The 19,317-nt window shown below is 45.4% G+C and overlaps 1 protein-coding gene across 6 annotated transcripts in view; it reads left to right on the forward strand.

Moving 5' to 3' along the window:
* STIL (STIL centriolar assembly protein) overlaps nucleotides 1-19,317 on the forward strand; it is a 38,914-nt gene that overhangs the window by 3,047 nt on the left and 16,550 nt on the right. For 5 of the 6 annotated variants that reach the window (XM_077333831.1, XM_077333828.1, XM_077333827.1 and 2 more), the window contains 7 exons: nucleotides 3,191-3,378; nucleotides 4,275-4,522; nucleotides 10,103-10,186; nucleotides 10,334-10,420; nucleotides 11,331-11,475; nucleotides 16,631-16,740; nucleotides 18,462-18,573. In XM_077333831.1, coding sequence (XP_077189946.1) covers nucleotides 3,191-3,378; nucleotides 4,275-4,522; nucleotides 10,103-10,186; nucleotides 10,334-10,420; nucleotides 11,331-11,475; nucleotides 16,631-16,740; nucleotides 18,462-18,573 — 974 coding nt within the window. Of the gene's footprint in view, nucleotides 1-3,190; nucleotides 3,379-4,274; nucleotides 4,523-7,611; nucleotides 7,827-10,102; nucleotides 10,187-10,333; nucleotides 10,421-11,330; nucleotides 11,476-16,630; nucleotides 16,741-18,461; nucleotides 18,574-19,317 lie in introns of those variants that run through there. The other variant, XM_077333833.1, reaches the window with a different exon arrangement.

Raw genomic sequence — 19,317 nt, forward strand, 5'->3', positions numbered from 1 at the left:
GGCCAGCCCAGGCGGGACTCCCCCTGGGGAACTTAAGGCCCCACCTTACCCTGTGGCAGCAGGCCAGAGAGGCTGCACCTGGGCAGCCAGGGAGCAGCTGGGGCTCCCTTCTGCCGGCCTCGTTGGGCAGCTGCTCTGAGGGGGCTAAGAGGGAGGATAACTGGTTTGCACCCAAGGAGTTCAAAGCTGGTAGCCCAGCCAGAGTCAGACTCCTCTCAACCCTGGGCAAGAGGGTTCCAGTTCAGCAGCCTCGGAAGGAGAAACATTAAGGGGCATCACTGCTATGGAGAGGGAGGCTGCAGCTTCTTTCCCTTTGTGTCCTGCCCTAGACCCATTATGCAATAACGCACATTCGGGGTGGAATGGCGGCGACTAAAATCACCGATAACACATGGTACCGGCTGTAACCGGCCACAGTTTAGGTGCATGCTGCTGAAAAAGCCGTGTTAGCGAAATGCGGAAGAAAGCGCAGCTTCTGGGTGACTGGGGCGCAACCAGAAGCGGCGCCAGGATCACCGCGTGCATAATCGGTTACTCTGGGTTTTGCCACCGTTGCGCTCCGTCCCGTGCATAACTGGTGTGTTTCGCGTCTTCCCCCTCCGCGTTTTCCATGTGACCTGAAATTGCCGTTTCGGCGGCCGTGCATAATGGGCCTAAAAGAGTCAGGCCAAAATGAACCAAATAAGATCTAACATGGCTGGCTGGACAAAACTAAGCTAGACAGGAGACATAGTTGATGTTAACATTGCAACTGTTACTTATGAATTGTTATGAAACCACTGTTGTTCAATTGATGTTATTCTGGATTATTATATATTTATCTTTAAGTTCTATGTAAAACACCCTGAGTTGTAATGCAGGGCAGTATGTAAATATAATAAAATCAAATAAATAAATGGTCTGTTTTGAAACAGGGAGCTGTTTCTACAAGGTTTAGAGCAACCAGAGAACTGTAGCCAAAGGTTTAATTGGTTGCTTGAGTTAATTAAATTCAGCATAAGCCTCTTTGGCTTCTTCAGTCACCCTAACTGTAAGTCTGCTGGCTTCCCAGGATCCCTTTTCTGCCCAACTCTCCCTGTCAGCAGCCTATCTACTATTACTATTCTGTCTCTAGAATAATGAGCATTTTCCCCCTATTTCAAATATTGTATGTTGTATATACCAGCCTTCCTTTAATGAGCTCAAGGTATTATATTTCATTTCAGGTGGGTAGCCGTGCAGTAGAAGAGTAAGATTTGAGTCCAGTAGCACATAACAATTCCATGGTTAAAGCACCCTTTGTCCGATCCTGGTATATGATGAAGGGAGCTGACATCCAAAAGTTTGTTTCTTGGAAACCTTATTGGCCATTAAGGTGCTACTGGACTTGGTTCACGTTAATAAATTGATTCTTGTTTCTTTCATTATCTCATAGCACCCTTGTGAGGTAGGCTTGTGCCAAGAGGATAGCTACCAGGCTTTTTGTGGTGTGGTAGTCTGAGTCTGTCACTCAAACCACAGTACTGCATTGAAGTATGTTTCTGCTTCCTAGGTGCTCAGATATAACACATCTAGATAGTAACTAGTGTTTAGTGCTGCTTGCATTTGCTGATTTTCATCCTTAATACTTGGTAAGACAAGCAAATCATAGAGTTAAAAGGGGCCATACAGGCCATCTAGTCCAACCCCCTGCTTAACGCAGGATCAGCCCTAAGCATCCTAAAGCATCCAAGAAAAGTGTGTATCCAACCTTTGCTTGAAGACTGCCAGTGAGGGGGAGCTCACCACCTCCTTAGGCAGCCTACTCCACTGCTGAACTACTCTGACTGTGAAAATTTTTTTCCTGATATCTAGCCTATATCGTTGTACTTGTAGTTTAAACCCATTACTACGTGTCCTTTCCTCTGCAGCCAATGGGAACGGCATCCTTCCCTCCTCCAAATAACAACCTCTAAAATACTTAACGAGGGCTATCATGTCCCCTCTCAACCTCCTTTTCTCCAGGCTGAAATAGGAGCAGGCCTTTTGCCCAGGGATGGATAGGATCTCTGATTCCTTCTTCCTAGCTTAAAAAAACCCCTAAATCTTAGCTTTCTATTACAATTTGGTTCAACTTAATTTACATTAAATCAGAGTAGTCTTAAATAAATAGTTGATTGGGTTTTTTCATTATAATATTAATAGATTTTCTAATAAGATGCTATTATCACCCTAGCTTATTGGTTTTCAATTAAAAAGCCTTTATATAAACCAGGACCAAAACACTAGATAGCTGCTACTATAAATCACATGTCCTACATAATTATATCTACATAGAAACAAGAGACTTTTAGTGTTTACTTAATACTCATACAGAGATATTAATCAAACTGAAGGCTAAGCCTGTTTTCTTGTGCACACTTAACTACCAGTAAACCTGTTGAATAAATTCAAGTTTATGGTAGTGATTTTAAGGGACTTCCTAGCATCAGGGTCCAATGAGATATACGTGGTGGTGAATACTGTTCTTGACTTATTGTGTCATTTATTTTAAAAATCCCCCAGGAAGTCTTTCCCTGTGATTCTTTTATATTGGAAAAACAGCCTTTAGTTCAGTAACGATTATTCTAAGATTCAAAGAGATAAACATAGACATAATCATTGGTTTCAATTCTTTTCTGATTTGGTTTGAATTTTTTGTGAACTGGTGGTACATGCATGTGTGTATATATGAATTTTAATAGCATCATTTTTATGCATGCTGACTGGGTGCTGTGTTGAAACTGTTCCTCATTCATGTGAATATGGTCAATAGGCAGTCAGTTCCTTACACATGTAGTGCTTTTTCTCCAGAACTTAATTAGTTGCATCCAAGATGAGATTCAGATGACTTCTAAGTAGCCATTTAAATAAGCAACTCCTTTGAGATCTTTTTCTGCCCTGTAACTTGAAATTCTATGACAACACCCAAAAGACCACAGATTGCCCCAGGAACCTGTTTTGTGGAAGCAAGCACGTCATCCTTTGCACTGTCCACATTCCCGAAAGCTATCTGATAATTCTGGGCATGGCTTGAATTAATACAGGATTTTTCAGACTTGAGCAAAAAGTATACCCTAGGACCATAGGGCTGACAAATGGCTGCATTCTTGGTTTCATTCCCGTCATTATGAAATTAGAATTCAATGATCATATGTTGACTTACACTGTCCTTGGCTTTTCTCTGGTACAGATTGCAAAGGCGTTTCTATAACAATAGACCGTTTTGATCCAGGTCGTGAAGTAACTGGTAGCTTGGAGAAAATACCCACTGCACCTCTTCCTGGAGATTTTTTAATTCCATGCACTGTAAATGTTTGGGGATCTTCATCAAGTGACATTATAGTACACAGTCCTGAGGATTTCAGCTTGGCTTTTAAAGTAAGAACTGTTGATAATGAAGAACAGATTTATTGCATTAATATACTGCTGCCATTTATAGTCAATTCTGAAGCAATATATTCATTACAGATATAGAAGGGAAACCTAGTTTTCTGGCCTTTTCTATTTCTCCACTCTCAGATCCTGTAGTTTGTTTTCTTAAGATAGTAAGAACGTCCCTGGATTATTGAATGTTCTTTCTTTGAAGTTATTTTTAGTTGAAGCTCCTTCACTTGCCAAGTATAGAAACTTAGCATAGAAACAGTTCTACCTAAGTCTTGAACAAATACTAGTAATAGAACAAAGTTTGAGTCCAGTGGCATCTTTAAGACCAATAAGGTTTAATTATGGCTGTAAGCTTGTGTGTGCATGTACGCTTTCTCAGATGTGTGGGTATCTGAAAGTGTGCATGAACAGGAAAGCTTATACAGGATCTTCCTTAGTTCTGCAGGGCTGCAAGATGGAGCTCTTCCACCATGTCTTTTGTTGAGGCCAGGGCAACTATGAGCCCCTCCTTGCTATAGTGGAAACATCAGGCTGACTCCCCATCACATATCTCCCCCTGAGGCACTAGATGGAGGGGGGTTGTTGAGCTGTGGGGTAATGGGAAGGGGGCAGTAGGCTTAAAGTAGCTCTTGCTGCTGAGGGTTCTATAAGGGTTGGTTTTTTAATGATTTTATGGGGGAGGTTGTTATGTAACCCGCCATGAGCCAGCCAGTCTGGGAGTGGTGGGCAATAAATCAAATAATTAACCAGAATTAAACCTTGTCGGCCTTATACCACTGGACTCAAACTTTGATCTGTTGCTTCAGATCAACGCGGCTACTCGGTTGAAACTAAATACTAGTAATGTTATGGCTGTGACTGATCTTGATTAAATTTATGTTTATTTATAGATACTTCAACAGAATTTGAATGGCCGTGACTCTCTGGATCCTTCCAAATTGCTCACCTTGAGACTTTATGTGTCTTCTGCAGAGAATATGGACAGTCTGAATTTTGATTTTCATTGGGCAGCTGTTACTTTGGCTAACACTTTGAAGTATACTCCTGTAAATTCCGTACCAATAATTCCTACTGCACTTGCCAGAAACCTAAATAGTCATATGAACATTGCACATGTTCAAGGCACCTGCAAATATGGGTAAGTTAAGGAACTGCATTTATAATTCAGTTGTTTCCACATAGCATCTGCTTATTTGAGCTGGTAGGAGACTATCAACATATGCATTCTAAGAATGCTGCCAGAATGGAAGAAAGCATATTACACTGAATCTCTCTCATGTCATATAATTATATGGAAAGTTAATCTTTCCTGATTTCTGCATAAATGACTTGTGACTGGAAGTTCTTAACTTGTAATAGAATTATTTATTATATCCTAACCTGGGGTTGGGAGGCAAATTTCCTTCAGGTCAGAGTGCCCAGGGATTCTGGGTTTTTTGGGGGGGAGGGATCATCATTTGGTCACTGGGTGGGCAGGTAGTTGTGAATTTCCTGCTTTCTGCAGGGGGTTGGATTGGATGAACCTGGAAGTCCTTTTCAACTCCATGATTCTGTTTTGTGGGTCTCTTCATCAGTTTTTATATGAATGATATGCAACCCTGTATGTGTTCCAAGTTTTTTTTACTGTGACAGCTGTGTATAGAAAATTTAAGTGTGATATTCTTACATTGCAGATGTTTTCTCTGTAGTAAAAATTCGAAAATCTCATGCATGGTAGCTTCTCCAAGTAGTATGTACAAAATTTCTTTTCCACATAGATGACAGCCATCCTGTGAAATGTTTTGCTGGTACTGCTATGTAGTGATTATGAAAATCCTCTTTATGATTATTAAACCGTATGGTTACCGTACAGAAATATTTTCAGTAACACATGAAAATCTAACTATGAATACTGCTCAGTTCTATAGTCTCTGGGAATAAAGCTGGTATGCATACAAGTGAGTTAAATAATTTTGGGTTGATCTGTAAATCACATATTTGATTATGCGTAAGGTTTTTGTTATTGTTTCAATTTCTGTTAGCTATGGTAAACTTGTAAAAGCGGAATATAAATATTTTAAACATTTTCAATTAAGCACAAGAAATCATTTTTTCGGTTATGTGGACTGAGGAGTGCTGTCCAAAGTCTTTAGATAGTGTTCTTGAGAGGCTCAGTGTTAAAGCTCATGCACTTCTGTTCAAAACCACAGTATCTTTAACAGTGGGTCGCTGTTAAATAAAAGGCTAAGGCCTAAGTGGGCAGAGAGTGGACGGGGCCTGTCCGGGCCCAATCGGAAGGCGCAAAGTGGCCTCCAGGGAAGCGGCGCAATGGCGTGAGTAGAGAAGGAGGCCGGGGGGGGAGTGGGGGGCGGCAAGGAGGCCTCCCCCCCCCCGGCCCAGAGGCACACCCGCGGCCTCGGAAGGCTGCAACATGGCCGGGGGGAGGGGGGAAGGACGCCTCCCCCCCCAGGCCTAGAACCACACCTGTGACCTCGCCGCTGGGAGGGAGGGGGGAGAAGGAGATTGGGGGCCTTTCAAAACCCATTCTGACGAAAGGGCTTTGAATCTAGTCTGTAAACCGCCCGTGGCGCCGCGGGCGCCACGGACTAAATAAGACAGTAAGGGGTTCTGGGGCGGGATGTGTCCGGGATGAGGAAGGGTCCAGATTGGACCCTTCCTCATGACAGACAATCAGAGGGACCAATTGGCAGGCGCGAAGCGCCTGCCGATTGGTCCCTCTGATTCCCGCCGCCAGCAACTGCGAGCCGCGCGCAGCGTCAGGCCAGGGGCTGCGTCAGGCCAGGGGAAGGCTCCAGAGAGCCTCGGGTGGGGTGGGGGGGCGGCCGGCCCTCTCCTGGCTGCTGGAGCGGCTTCGCAGCGTCGGAGACGCTGCGCAGCCGCTCCAGCAGCCAGGAGAGGGCTTCGGAGAGCGTCGGGTGGGGTGGGGGGGCGGCCGGCCCTCTCCTGGCTGCTGGAGCGGCTTCGCAGCGTCGGAGACGCTGCGCAGCCGCTCCAGCAGCCAGGAGACGGCTTCGGAGAGCGTCGGGTGGGGTGGGGGGGCGGCCGGCCCTCTCCTGGCTGCTGGAGCGGCTTCGCAGCGTCGGAGACGCTGCGCAGCCGCTCCAGCAGCCAGGAGAGGGCTTCGGAGAGCGTCGGGTGGGGTGGGGGGGCGGCCGGCCCTCTCCTGGCTGCTGGAGCGGCTTCGCAGCGTCGGAGACGCTGCGCAGCCGCTCCAGCAGCCAGGAGACGGCTTCGGAGAGCGTCGGGTGGGGTGGGGGGGCGGCCGGCCCTCTCCTGGCTGCTGGAGCGGCTTCGCAGCGTCGGAGACGCTGCGCAGCCGCTCCAGCAGCCAGGAGAGGGCTTCGGAGAGCGTCGGGTGGGGTGGGGGGGCGGCCGGCCCTCTCCTGGCTGCTGGAGCGGCTTCGCAGCGTCGGAGACGCTGCGCAGCCGCTCCAGCAGCCAGGAGACGGCTTCGGAGAGCGTCGGGTGGGGTGGGGGGGCGGCCGGCCCTCTCCTGGCTGCTGGAGCGGCTTCGCAGCGTCGGAGACGCTGCGCAGCCGCTCCAGCAGCCAGGAGACGGCTTCGGAGAGCGTCGGGTGGGGTGGGGGGGCGGCCGGCCCTCTCCTGGCTGCTGGAGCGGCTTCGCAGCGTCGGAGACGCTGCGCAGCCGCTCCAGCAGCCAGGAGAGGGCTTCGGAGAGCGTCGGGTGGGGTGGGGGGGCGGCCGGCCCTCTCCTGGCTGCTGGAGCGGCTTCGCAGCGTCGGAGACGCTGCGCAGCCGCTCCAGCAGCCAGGAGACGGCTTCGGAGAGCGTCGGGTGGGGTGGGGGGGCGGCCGGCCCTCTCCTGGCTGCTGGAGCGGCTTCGCAGCGTCGGAGACGCTGCGCAGCCGCTCCAGCAGCCAGGAGACGGCTTCGGAGAGCGTCGGGTGGGGTGGGGGGGCGGCCGGCCCTCTCCTGGCTGCTGGAGCGGCTTCGCAGCGTCGGAGACGCTGCGCAGCCGCTCCAGCAGCCAGGAGACGGCTTCGGAGAGCGTCGGGTGGGGTGGGGGGGCGGCCGGCCCTCTCCTGGCTGCTGGAGCGGCTTCGCAGCGTCGGAGACGCTGCGCAGCCGCTCCAGCAGCCAGGAGAGGGCTTCGGAGAGCGTCGGGTGGGGTGGGGGGGCGGCCGGCCCTCTCCTGGCTGCTGGAGCGGCTTCGCAGCGTCGGAGCAAAGGCGGAGCAAAGGAGGGAAGGCAAGTGGAGGTGGGAACAAATGGAGGGGAATATGCTTTCATTTCAGTTCCAGGTGATTAGGATTGAGTCATGGCTGAACAGCATGGAAGAGTTCTGAGGAAGCATTTGAAGGAAGTCTGAGAGCTGCTGTCCCATCGACTTTCTAGGAGACCCTTAAAGGCATAAGAGGCACAAAGGGATAGATACCAGGATCTTTAGAGGCGGCAGGAGGCTGCCATTGGCTTAGTTTGGGGTAAGCTTGTAAGCAGAGGGCTTTGAGAGGGGGAAGGTAAAGGCTGGGGAGGGTTTTGAAGATAAGGACTTTGGGCTGTCTCCAAGATCTCTGTGGCTCCACTTGTGGGCCTATCTATTCACCAAGGGCAGCTGGTGTCTTCACCAAGTCCTCTTGGATGTATCTTTTTTGGTGAAGGTTTAGAACAAGGGTAGTCAAACTGCGGCCCTCCAGATGTCCATGGACTTCGCAGCGTCGGAGAGCATCGGGTGGGGTGGGGGGGCGGCCGGGCAGGGCTTCAGAGAGCCTGGGGGGCGGGGGCCGCCGGCCTTCTGGCTGCCGGCGCGGCGCCGCCACCCGATCTCAGTTCGCCCCGTTGACCAGTCGGCCCAACTTCGATAATTAGTTTAGTCATTTATGGCTGCACGTCCGCTTCCATGGGCCCCTGCCAGCACCCCCCAACCCACACTCACTGCTAGCGCCCATTGCATTTAGAACTGCAATGGGCTTGATTACTAGTCTTATATAATACCTTAAAAGTATTATATGCTTTTTATTTTATTTGTAGTGCACCTCCCTCATACAGCCCACAAAGTGGGACGTCCAAAAGACAATATTTTAGGCATTGTAGAATTCTGGAAAAGCAGCCAGAGGCGATGCATAGTATAAGTAGTAATGTAACACATTAAACAAAAACAGAAATCACATAACAGGAGCCTACTTATAGCAACCATAGTGGTATAGTCCACAGTTCCTGTCCCTTCACCCCAGGGCTTTCTCTGAGCCACATCATTACACTGCAGCCCTATTACCTGTGCAGAAAGCCCTTTTGAATAATTCAGCTTTTCATAGCTTGCAAAAAGCTAGAAGGGTCGAAGCCTTCCTGACATCATCAGGCAAACCATTTCACAAGGTAGGAGCCACAACACCGAATGCACATGTCTAAGCAGTTGATTTGGTCCATCTGGAGGGTGGCACCCATAGAAGGCTCTGTTCAGATGAGGGAAGCTGATGTGGAGAGGCAGTATTGTAGTCATGAAGGACCATAGCCATTGAGGGCTTTGTAGCTTAATGTATGGAACTTAAATTGAGCCTAGTATCTGATGGGCAGCCAATGGAGTGACTTAAGAATAGCTCCATCTGTATCCTGATAATAACCAAGCTGTGGTATAATCTACTTATAGGAGTCTCCAGAATAATACTATGTAAAGTGCACTACAGTAGCCTAATCTCAGTGTTACCATGATGTGGATCAGGTGGCCAGGCAAGATAGGCGGGTGTCTTCTGGGCTAGGGTTGGAAGAAGGCGTTTTGTGCAGCTACATACATTTGTCTAGCAGCAATGTTGTATCATGTATAACCACAAGACTCAACTGAATTAGCAGGCGCTAGCTGAACACCATCAAAATGAGCAAATGTTTATAATAATAATAATAATATTTCCCGCCTCTCCCGACAGGCTCAAGGCAGGTCACAACAACTAACCCCATTAAGATTCCCATTAAAACATCAAACTACTAACATGATGGCTAAAAATCCCATCCCTCCCCCAATTATCAAAGAGGTGAAGAGGAAAGCATGGGGGAGTAGCGTACACTCCAACTCCTGGGGGGGGAAAGAGATGTCCCTGATTAGCTGACCCCAGCCTCAACCATAGACCTGGTAGAAGAGCTCCGTTTTACAGGCCCTGCGGAAAGCTGACAAATCCCACAGGGCCCGCAGTTCACCCGGGAGCTCATTCCACCAGGTAGGGGCCAGGACCGAAAAGGCCCTGGTCGAGGCTAGGTGCGCTTCCTTCGGGCTGGGGACGACCAACAGGTTCTCACCCGCAGAGTGTAAGGCCCTGCGGGGGGCATAGAGCAGTAAGCAGTCCCTCAGGTATGTGGGTCCCAACCCGCGTATGGCCTTGAAGGTTAAAACCAAAACCTTGAACCGGATCCAGGCAGCAATTGGCAGCCAATGCAGCTGCCTCAGCACCAGCTGGATGTGGGCCCTCCAAGATGTTCTAATGAGGACCCTGGCAGCTGCATTTTGCACCAGCTGTAGTTTCCGGGTCAGGGACAAGGGTAGGCCTGCGTAGAGTGAATTACAGAAATCTATTCTGGAGGTGACTGTCGCATGGATCACTGTGGCCAAGTGGTCAGGGGATAGGTAGGGCACTAGTAGCCGGGCCTGGCGAAGATAGAAAAATGCCTGGCCCGCTACTCTCTTGACCTTGACCTTTCCAGTTTTATGCTTCAGTGGATTGAGAATCAGCTGTTATAGGTCAGTATACAATATGTACATTCTTGCTTACAGATATCTTACTATGGACCAGACCAGGAAACTACTTCTAGTTTTGGAATCTGACCCCAAAGCTTACACATTACCATTGATTGGCATGTAAGTATTTCTCCTATATACTTGGCTTGAGTTTAGCATCACAAAGAGTAAAGATGCATATGTTCATGTTTCAATAACCTGTCAGTTCCATTTAAAGAAACATCTGCTATGGCATTAATTCCATCAATTTTATTTTCCTCTCTTTAGCTGGTTGAGTGGAATCACTCACATCTACAGTCCACAAGTCTGGGCCTGCAGCCTGCGCTATTTATACAGTTGCTCAATTCAAGAAAGGTAAATATTTATTTATTAAACTGTCTGTTATCAGTGGTCACTCTAGAGCAATTATGTTGTTAAGATACAATTAAATTCCTTGTCTTGATCAAATGTTCAGGGAACATTGAGATATGTCAGCAGGAACTGTATCATTCACTTTGGTGTTATGGACAACACAGTATGCCCTAGAATTGTGCATATGAAAGTATCCTTGCTATTAAATAGAATATGCACAATCAGCAACCATTTTGTTTATGTACTGAATGTGTAGTACTTAATGAGATCTTAATGAGGTGTGTATTTGCTCCATGGCGTGTCCCTGTGCAACAGTTACGAAGAGTTATAGTACTTTGCAGGAGTACATATTCCATTGATAATGTTCAATAATGAATGTGCTTATACAGTTCTGTAATAAGTGCAAGCAGGATACATTTAATGAAACTTTCAGTGCCTGAGCTTATCGTGAAGAATGACTCTCACCTAGCAGTCAGCATACACATTCAACTTTGAAGGGCATTTTATTAACTTTGGAGGACTAGTGACATATATGAAAGCTGCTACCAGTAATGCCAGTAGCAACAAGCACTGTATCAAGGGTTTTTGGCTTGCTGTGATCAACCGGCTAAGAACAAATTGAATTTTAATTCTGTTTTACAAGATGATTACTCTGGTAGCCTTTTGGAAGGGGGAAAGAAATCTCTGAATTTGATCTTAAGTGTCCAGTGTAACTTTTAAAAAATGTCTGTTTTCACCTTGGAGTTTTAGTTACTTGGGAAATGTGGGCTAGTGAATGTTTTAAATAGACCACTTCATTTATTTTATTTATCTTGAAACAGGACTGTGCTGCTTTTAAATGTATGCTTTAGTCTTTTTACTTCATTTCTTTTCTTTTCAACAATATGTTAAATGGGTTGTTTTTCCTATTTAGAGTGCTTTCAGAATCAGGAGGTTTTCTTATAGTTCTTTATTCTATGCTACATAAAGATCCAGAATTTTATGAATGTCTTCCTTGTGGATGTACTGAATTAGGTTTCCAGCTACTTACAAGCAAAGAAACGTTACGTCTGTTCAAAGTAAGTGGCTTGATTATTTCTCCCCTAGCTTTATGGTTGATATATGATTAAATTTAGCAGTCATGTTGAAAGTGCATTCTTTCAGAATAAAACATTACTATATTAATTGCCACAACCTTCGGTCACTGGGACCTACATGTAAGAGGGTATTACTTTAAACAGTCACATGAAGATTAAAACCTCTGACAATTAAAACTGTGCATTAACAACTAAATCAGAGTTGATTGATGACTAAGGAACACATTGAGGTTTGTCCAGGTTCAAAGAAACACTCTGTATTTTCTATCAATATACTAATTAAAACTTTTATTTAAGAATCACTCTGGACCTGATTAAACAAAGCATTACATAAGTATAGAGAACACTGGCATACCCTGTAGAAACTAATCCTATGTAAGCACACATATTATTCCTATTCTATTTAAATTGACTTCTAGGGGAGGGTTACATTTCAAAGCTTCTTTCAGGGCTTTGCTGAAAAGGGAAAAAGCAGATTCCCCTGAATTCCAGTTCTGGGAGATTCAGAGATTATTGGACCAGTTTATATAGAAGATACCACAAAGGCCAGTTGTTGTTGTTGTTGTTATGTGCGAAGTCGTGTCCGACCCATCGCGACCCCATGGACAATGATCCTCCAGGCCTTCCTGTCCTCTACCATTCCCCGGAGTCCATTTAAGTTTGCACCTACTGCTTCAGTGACTCCATCCATCCACCTCATTCTCTGTCGTCCCCTTCTTCTTTTGCCCTCGATCTCTCCCAGCATTAGGCTCTTCTCCAGGGAGTCCTTCCTTCTCATGAGGTGGCCAAAATATTTGAGTTTCATCTTCAGGATCTGGCCTTCTAAAGAGCAGTCAGGGCTGATCTCCTCTAGGACTGACCGGTTTGTTCGCCTTGCAGTCCAAGGGACTCGCAAGAGTCTTCTCCAGCACCAGAGTTCAAAAGCCTCAATTCTTTGACGCTCGGCCTTCCTTATGGTCCAACTTTCGCAGCCATACATTGCAACTGGGAAGACCATAGCCTTGACTAAACGCACTTTTGTTGGCAGGGTGATGTCTCTGCTTTTTAGGATGCTGTCTAGATTTGCCATAGCTTTCCTCCCCAGGAGCAAGCGTCTTTTAATTTCTTTGCTGCAGTCCCCATCTGCAGTGATCTTGGAGCCCAGGAAAATAAAATCTGTCACTATCTCCATTTCTTCCCCTTCTATTTGCCAGGAATTGAGAGGGCCGGATGCCATGATCTTTGTTTTCTTGATGTTGAGTTTCAAGCCAACTTTGGCACTCTCCTCCTTCACCCGCATCAACAGGCTCTTTAGTTCCTCTTCACTTTCTGCCATTAGAGTGGTATCATCTGCATATCTGAGGTTGTTGATATTTCTCCCTGCAATCTTGATCCCAATTTGTGACTCCTCTAATCCCGCATTTCTCATGATGTGCTCTGCATACAAGTTAAATAGGCAAGGCGACAGTATACAGCCTTGCCGAACTCCTTTCTCAATTTTGAACCAGTCAGTGATTCCATGTTCAGTTCTCACTGTTGCTTCTTGACCTGCATATAAATTTCTCAAGAGACAAATAAGATGCTCTGGTATTCCCATCTCTTTAAGAACTTGCCACAATTTGTTGTGCTCCACACAATCAAAGGCTTTAGCATAGTCAATGAAGCAGAAGTAGACGTTCTTCTGGTACTCCCTAGCTTTCTCCATGATCCAGCGTATGTTGGCAATTTGATCTCTAGTTCCTCTGCCTCTTCGAAATCCTGCCTGTACTTCTGGAAGTTCTCGGTCCACATATTGCTGGAGCCTAGCTTGTAGGATTTTGAGCATAACTTTGCTAGCATGAGAAATTAGTGCGATGGTGCGGTAGTTTGAACATTCTTTGGCATTGCCCTTCTTTGGGATTGGAATGTAAACTGACCTTTTCCAATCCTGTGGCCATTGTTGAGTTTTCCAAATTTGCTGGCATATTGAGTGTAGCACTTTTACTGCATCGTCCTTTAAGATTTTGAATAGTTCAACTGGAATGCTGTCACTACCACTAGCTTTATCGTTGCTCAGACTTCCTAAGGCCCATTTGACTTCACATTCCAGGATGTCTGGCTCCAGGTCAGTAACTACCCCATTGTGGTCATCAGGGATGTTAAGCTCGCTCTTGTATAGTTCTTCTGTATAATTTTGCCACCTTTGTTTGATCTCTTCTGCTTCTGTGAGGTCCCTACCATTTTGGTCCCTTATCATACCCATCTTTGCATGAAACGTTCTCTTTATATCTCCAATTTTCTTGAAAAGATCTCTGGTCCTCCCCATTCTATTGTTTTCTTCTATTTGTTTGCACTGTTCATTTAAGAAGGCATTCTTATCTCTTCTAGCTTTTCTCTGGAATTCTGCATTCAATTGGGTGTATCTTTCTCTTTCTCCCTTGCCTTTCACTTCCCTTCTCTCCTTAGCTATTTGTAAAGCTTCCTCAGACAGCCATTTTGATTTCTTGCATTTCTTTTTCTTTGGGATGGTTTTAGTTGCTACCTCTTGTACAATGTTGCGAACCTCCGTCCATAGTTCTTCAGGCACTCTGTCTATCAGATCTAATTCCTTAAATCTATTTGTCACCTCCACTGTGTATTCGTCAGGGATATGATTTAGTTCATACCTGAGTGGCCTAGTGCTTTTCCCTACTTTCTTCAATTTAAGCCTAAATTTTGCAACAAGAAGCTCATGATCTGAACCACAATCAGCTCCTGGTCTTGTTTTTATTGACTGGATAGAACTTTTCCATCTTTGGCTGCAGAGCACATAGTCAATCTGATTTCTGTGTTGACCGTCTGGTGATGTCCATGTGTAGAGTCGTCTCTTGGGTTGCTGGAAAAGAGTGTTTGCTATGACCATTGTATTCTCTTGACAAAATTCTACCAGCCTGTGCCCTGCTTCATTTTGTACTCCAAGGCCAAACTTGCCTGTTATCCCGGTTATCTTTTGGCTTCCTACTTTAGCATTCCAATCCCCCATGATGATAAGCCCATCATTTTTGGGCGTTGCTTCTAGAAGGTGTTGTAGGGCTTCATAGAACTGATCATCCTCTTCAGCAGCAGTGGTTGGGGCGTAGACCTGGATCACTGTGATGTTGAATGGTTTGCCTTGGATTCGAACTGAGATCATTCTGTCATTTTGGGGATTGTATCCCAAGACTGCTTTTCCTACTCTCTTATTGATTATGAATGCTACTCCATTTCTTCTGCGAGATTCTTGTCCACAGTAGTATACCTGATGGTCATCTGAATTAAATTCACCCATTCCTGTCCATTTTAGTTCACTGATTCCTAAAATGTCGATGTTCAGTCTTCTCATTTCTTGTTTAACCACGTCCAGCTTGCCTTGATTCATGGATCTGACGTTCCAGGTTCCTATGGAATAAAAATCTTTACAGCATCGGACTGTCTTTTCGCCACCAGTTCCCTCCACAACTGAGCGTCCTTTCGGCTTTGGCCCAGCCGCTTCATTCATTCTGGCGCTACTCGTACTAGCCGTCTGCTCATCCCCAGTAGCATATTGGACACCTTCCGACCTGAGGGGCTCATCTTCCAGCGTCATATCGTTATGCCTATTGGAACTGTCCATAGAGTTTTCATGGCAAAGATACTGGAGTGGTTTGCCATTGCCTTCTCCAGTGGGTCACCTTTTGTCAGAGCTCTCAGCTATGACCTGTCCGTCTTGGGTGGCCCTGCACGGCATAGCTCATAGCTTCACTGAACTACGCAAGCCCCCTTGCCACAACAAGGCAGCGATCCTTGAAGGGGGACAAAGGCCAGTACATAACTTTAATAAGCATTCTGGTTGTTACAAATTTTGTTTCATTTGGATTTTTCTGGGCATAAATCTATTTACAACAGTAAAACACAATGTTTACAGATTTACACAAGAACCTAAAAGCAAACTCTCAGACCTACTGTACCCAACTTTGTAAACAGTTAAAATCTCTTACAATATTGTTAAATGGTCTTGCTTTCAGTCATGTACTTCTATGTGGATTTAGGGATTTTCAGTTGAAATGTTTTCCAAAATTAAATTTTTTATTTAATAACATAGGCTATTCTATGAGAAAATTAGCTTGTTTGACATCCTCGTCATTGGATTGGAGGATACGTATAGTTTGTATATGTTTAAATTTTCTGATTTCTTTTTACTAAGCCTGCTACATTAAACTCAGAGCCTCTTGTGGCGCAGAGTGGTAAGGCAGCAGACATGCAGCCTGAAAGCTCTGCCCATGAGGCTGGGAGTTTGATCCCAGCAGCCAGCTCAAGGTTGACTCAGTCTTCTATCCTTCCGAGGTCGGTAAAATGAGTACCCAGCTTGCTGGGGGGTAAACGGTAATGACTGAGGAAGGCACTGGCAAACCACCCCATATTGAGTCTGCCATGAAAACACTAGAGGGCATCACCCCAAGGGTCAGACATGACCCAGTGCTTGTACAGGGGGATACCTTTACCTTTACATTAAACTCATTCATCAGGTGAATGTTTGCTATTGATGAGATGAGTAAACCAAGAAGCTCTGAAGAGCTAGTATAGTATAGTGATTAAGAGCAGCAGCTTCTAATCTGGTGATCTGGGTTTGATTCCCTGCCAATCCACGTGCAGCCAGTGGGATGACCCTGGACTTGTAACAGCCCTGATAGTGCTGTTATGACTGAGCAGTCCTGTCAGAAGCTCTCTCAGCCTCACCTACTTCATGGGGTGTCTATTGTGAGAAAGGAAGGGAAGGCAATTATAAGCTGCTTCGAGATTCCTTCTGGTAGAGAAAAGTGGGTCATAAAAACCAACTCTTCTTCTTATAGGCCAGGATTCAGAAATGCTTCATATGCCTAGTCAGCAACCTTTAGGTGATGCATACCTTTCTACATCATTAATTAGATGAACTTCTAATGCTTGAGCATTTCTGTATAGTATACAATACCAATGTTGGCTGTTTGCAAAATCTAGAAGAATCTTAAGCTTTCCTGTGCTGAATCGTTACTTGTTAGATACAGTCTTTGCAATAGCTTCAAAGTCTGCCTAAAGGTGGCATCTCCAATTTGATACATGACCAGCACATACAAGTATTTTGGGGCATGAATCAGGATTATGTAGTAATTATTGACCTTCAATGAATGCATACATTTTATTTCAGAATGTTGGTCCTTCTGATAAGAATTCTATTCAGTTTGATTTGAGTTCTGAAAATAAAAATGCAGAAATGGAATTCTTTAGCAAAATTTCCAAAGATGTTTCCATTAAGTGGTGAGTATGTTTGTGCATTTGTGCATGCAGTTTATTTTCCTGTAATAACTATGCTTCCAGCAGGAACTACTAGTTGCTACTATACTGGCTAAAAGTTTCTTGCAGTTCAATCCCAAGTATCGCTATACCCTTCAGTAGGTGTAACTCTGCAGAGGGTGATACTATCAGTGTGTTAAATGTAGGAATAAAAGATGATGGGAGGTAAGCAGATAAAGAAAACTTTAATGTTTTTTGGAATATCAATGCAGAAACTCTCAGGTGATGTCATTAAATATATGCAAAAATAACATTTTATCAACAGTGAAAAAATGGAAAAGAAGGAACAGGGTGGACACTTGTGTACTGTGACTACCCCATGTGTATTAGGGCAGAGGGGCATTTTGGTGTCTGTGGCCTAATTCACACAAGAAGGGAAATGACGCAGAACTGGGAGGAATTGGTTGCCATGTAATCTTCCCCTAAGAAGAGTCTCCAGTCTGACTTTCCCTCACATATCTGAGGACATGGCTCTGGAAAGCTCATCTGTAACCACTATGCCAAAATTCCCAAAGATCAGTCCTCTCCCACACTCAACGAACATTCCACACCACAGGTTCTAGACACCCATATCTCCACACCCATGTCCTCATTTGCCACCACAACCTTCCACACAACATACACATTCAACCCCATGCCCTTACACGGTGGTTCCCAAACATCGGGCTGTGGCCCAGTGCCGGGCCACGAAGGCCCTGGCACCGGGCCACGGCTACCTCTCCCCGCCCCCCCCCTGCAATAAGAAACTTCCCAGGCTGCAAGCTTGTGGCCCGGCAAGCTTCTTACTATGGGGGGGGAGAAGCAGGGCCGTGCATGTGCAATGCGCATGCGCGGCCGGGCCATGCATGCGCCATGCGTGGCCGGAAACGTGCATGTGCAGCACTTTTGCACATGCACGCATGCGCATTTTCAGCCGTGCATGTGAACAATCGCCCTCCCTGCTGCCGCCGGTCCCCAGCCTGAAAAAGGTTGGGGACCACTGCCCTTACAGACTGGACAACTCCTCCCCTTCCTCTTCCCACTGCCAAGCTCTAGCGCCCGTTGTATTCTTGGATACAACGGGCTTTGCCCCTAGTCTTACCATAAAACATCAATTGAAGCCCTTGTTTCATGATAAAATGAAAATGTATTGTAGAATACAATATTTATTAAATTCCATATTTACTAAATTAAGTAGTTGCTATGATTTGTATCCTATGGGGCTTCCCCCCTGGAATTATATTTCTGGAAGTCAAAGGTCCCTCATGAACAGCATAGGTGAAGGTGTGTATTTGGAAAACTGCCCTTCCAATGACAGAAATAATTGTCAAAGTAAATATGATGCTACTGTGTAAGTTTTGCATCATATATCATGCTAATGCCTGTGCCTTGTTTCAGCTCTGATTTCTGCAATCCAAACCTTATTTCTTTGTTTATTCCATGTCTTATCCTGTAAATGATTGACCCTGTTGTATAATCTGCCTTGAGACTTAGTAAAGGTGACAGATAAATAACACTAATAAAGAAGTGCATGTTTGTAGTCAAAAACAAATCATAGGATTAAGAGCCAATATGTCTACCTTTGAACAAGGCAGGAAATAGATATGGCAAACCAAATAAATCTAGAAGTGTCCCATCAAATGCAGTCATGAAAACGTATTCTGATGAATTGTAGTTTTTACATACAATAAAAATTGTATTTTTAGCTCCTCTCAGAGTTCCTCACCAAGCAAGCTGTCTGTCAGTGATCATGACTCTGGCGTGGAAGATGATGCATCTCCAAGACCATTTCCCCGTCCTCACCCAACATGTCTACAGGTTAACGTCTATGCTTCCTATTTTGGTTTTTCAGAAATGCATTTTTCAATATCACATTTGGGCAGTTAGTTCAGCACTGACACAAGGCTAATGTTATTTCACAGTCTTACCACTAGGTTGTACCATAATCATATTTAACCCTTTATCACCACAACCATATGTTTTTCAGCTCAGTTTTTTTAAACAAGTATTCTAGAAGGTTGCAAAGTCTGCCATAGAAACACAAGCAGAACAGTTCTGTCAGCTGAACCAGAATTCAACTATTAATTTTAGCAGAGTGTTTATTGAATGTATGATACTGTTGAACTAGAACTTGGTGTACTTTTTCCAATGTCAATCGGTGAGGACAAGTAGAAAGTATAGGAATATATAGTAAATCAGTGCTGATTGAAAACCTGCTAAATTTTAATTAATTATGCTTACAGCTATAATAGCAATATCTATGTGCTGTTCGATGTCCTTGCTTTCTGCATTCCATAGGGCCTGCAAGACAGAGTTCTTCCGCCAGGTTTATGGTTGAGGCTGGGGTCTGAGAGGAAGATCTGTTCGCCCCCCCCCCCTCATGCTAATTCAGCAGTATGGCAGGGTCATCTATGGTGTTGGGTTATGGCTCCCTCTTGCCACTTCCCCTATTACATGTTGTTATGGGGGGGATGGGCAGTTGATTCGTACTGCCATGTTTTCTTACTCGTATGTTGTAATTTTTATGTCCTGCTTTTGCTATTTTAATGGGGTTTTATTGGG

This window comes from Paroedura picta, chromosome 4 (genome assembly GCF_049243985.1).
Source record: "Paroedura picta isolate Pp20150507F chromosome 4, Ppicta_v3.0, whole genome shotgun sequence".
In the NCBI taxonomy this organism is placed as follows: domain Eukaryota; kingdom Metazoa; phylum Chordata; class Lepidosauria; order Squamata; family Gekkonidae; genus Paroedura; species Paroedura picta.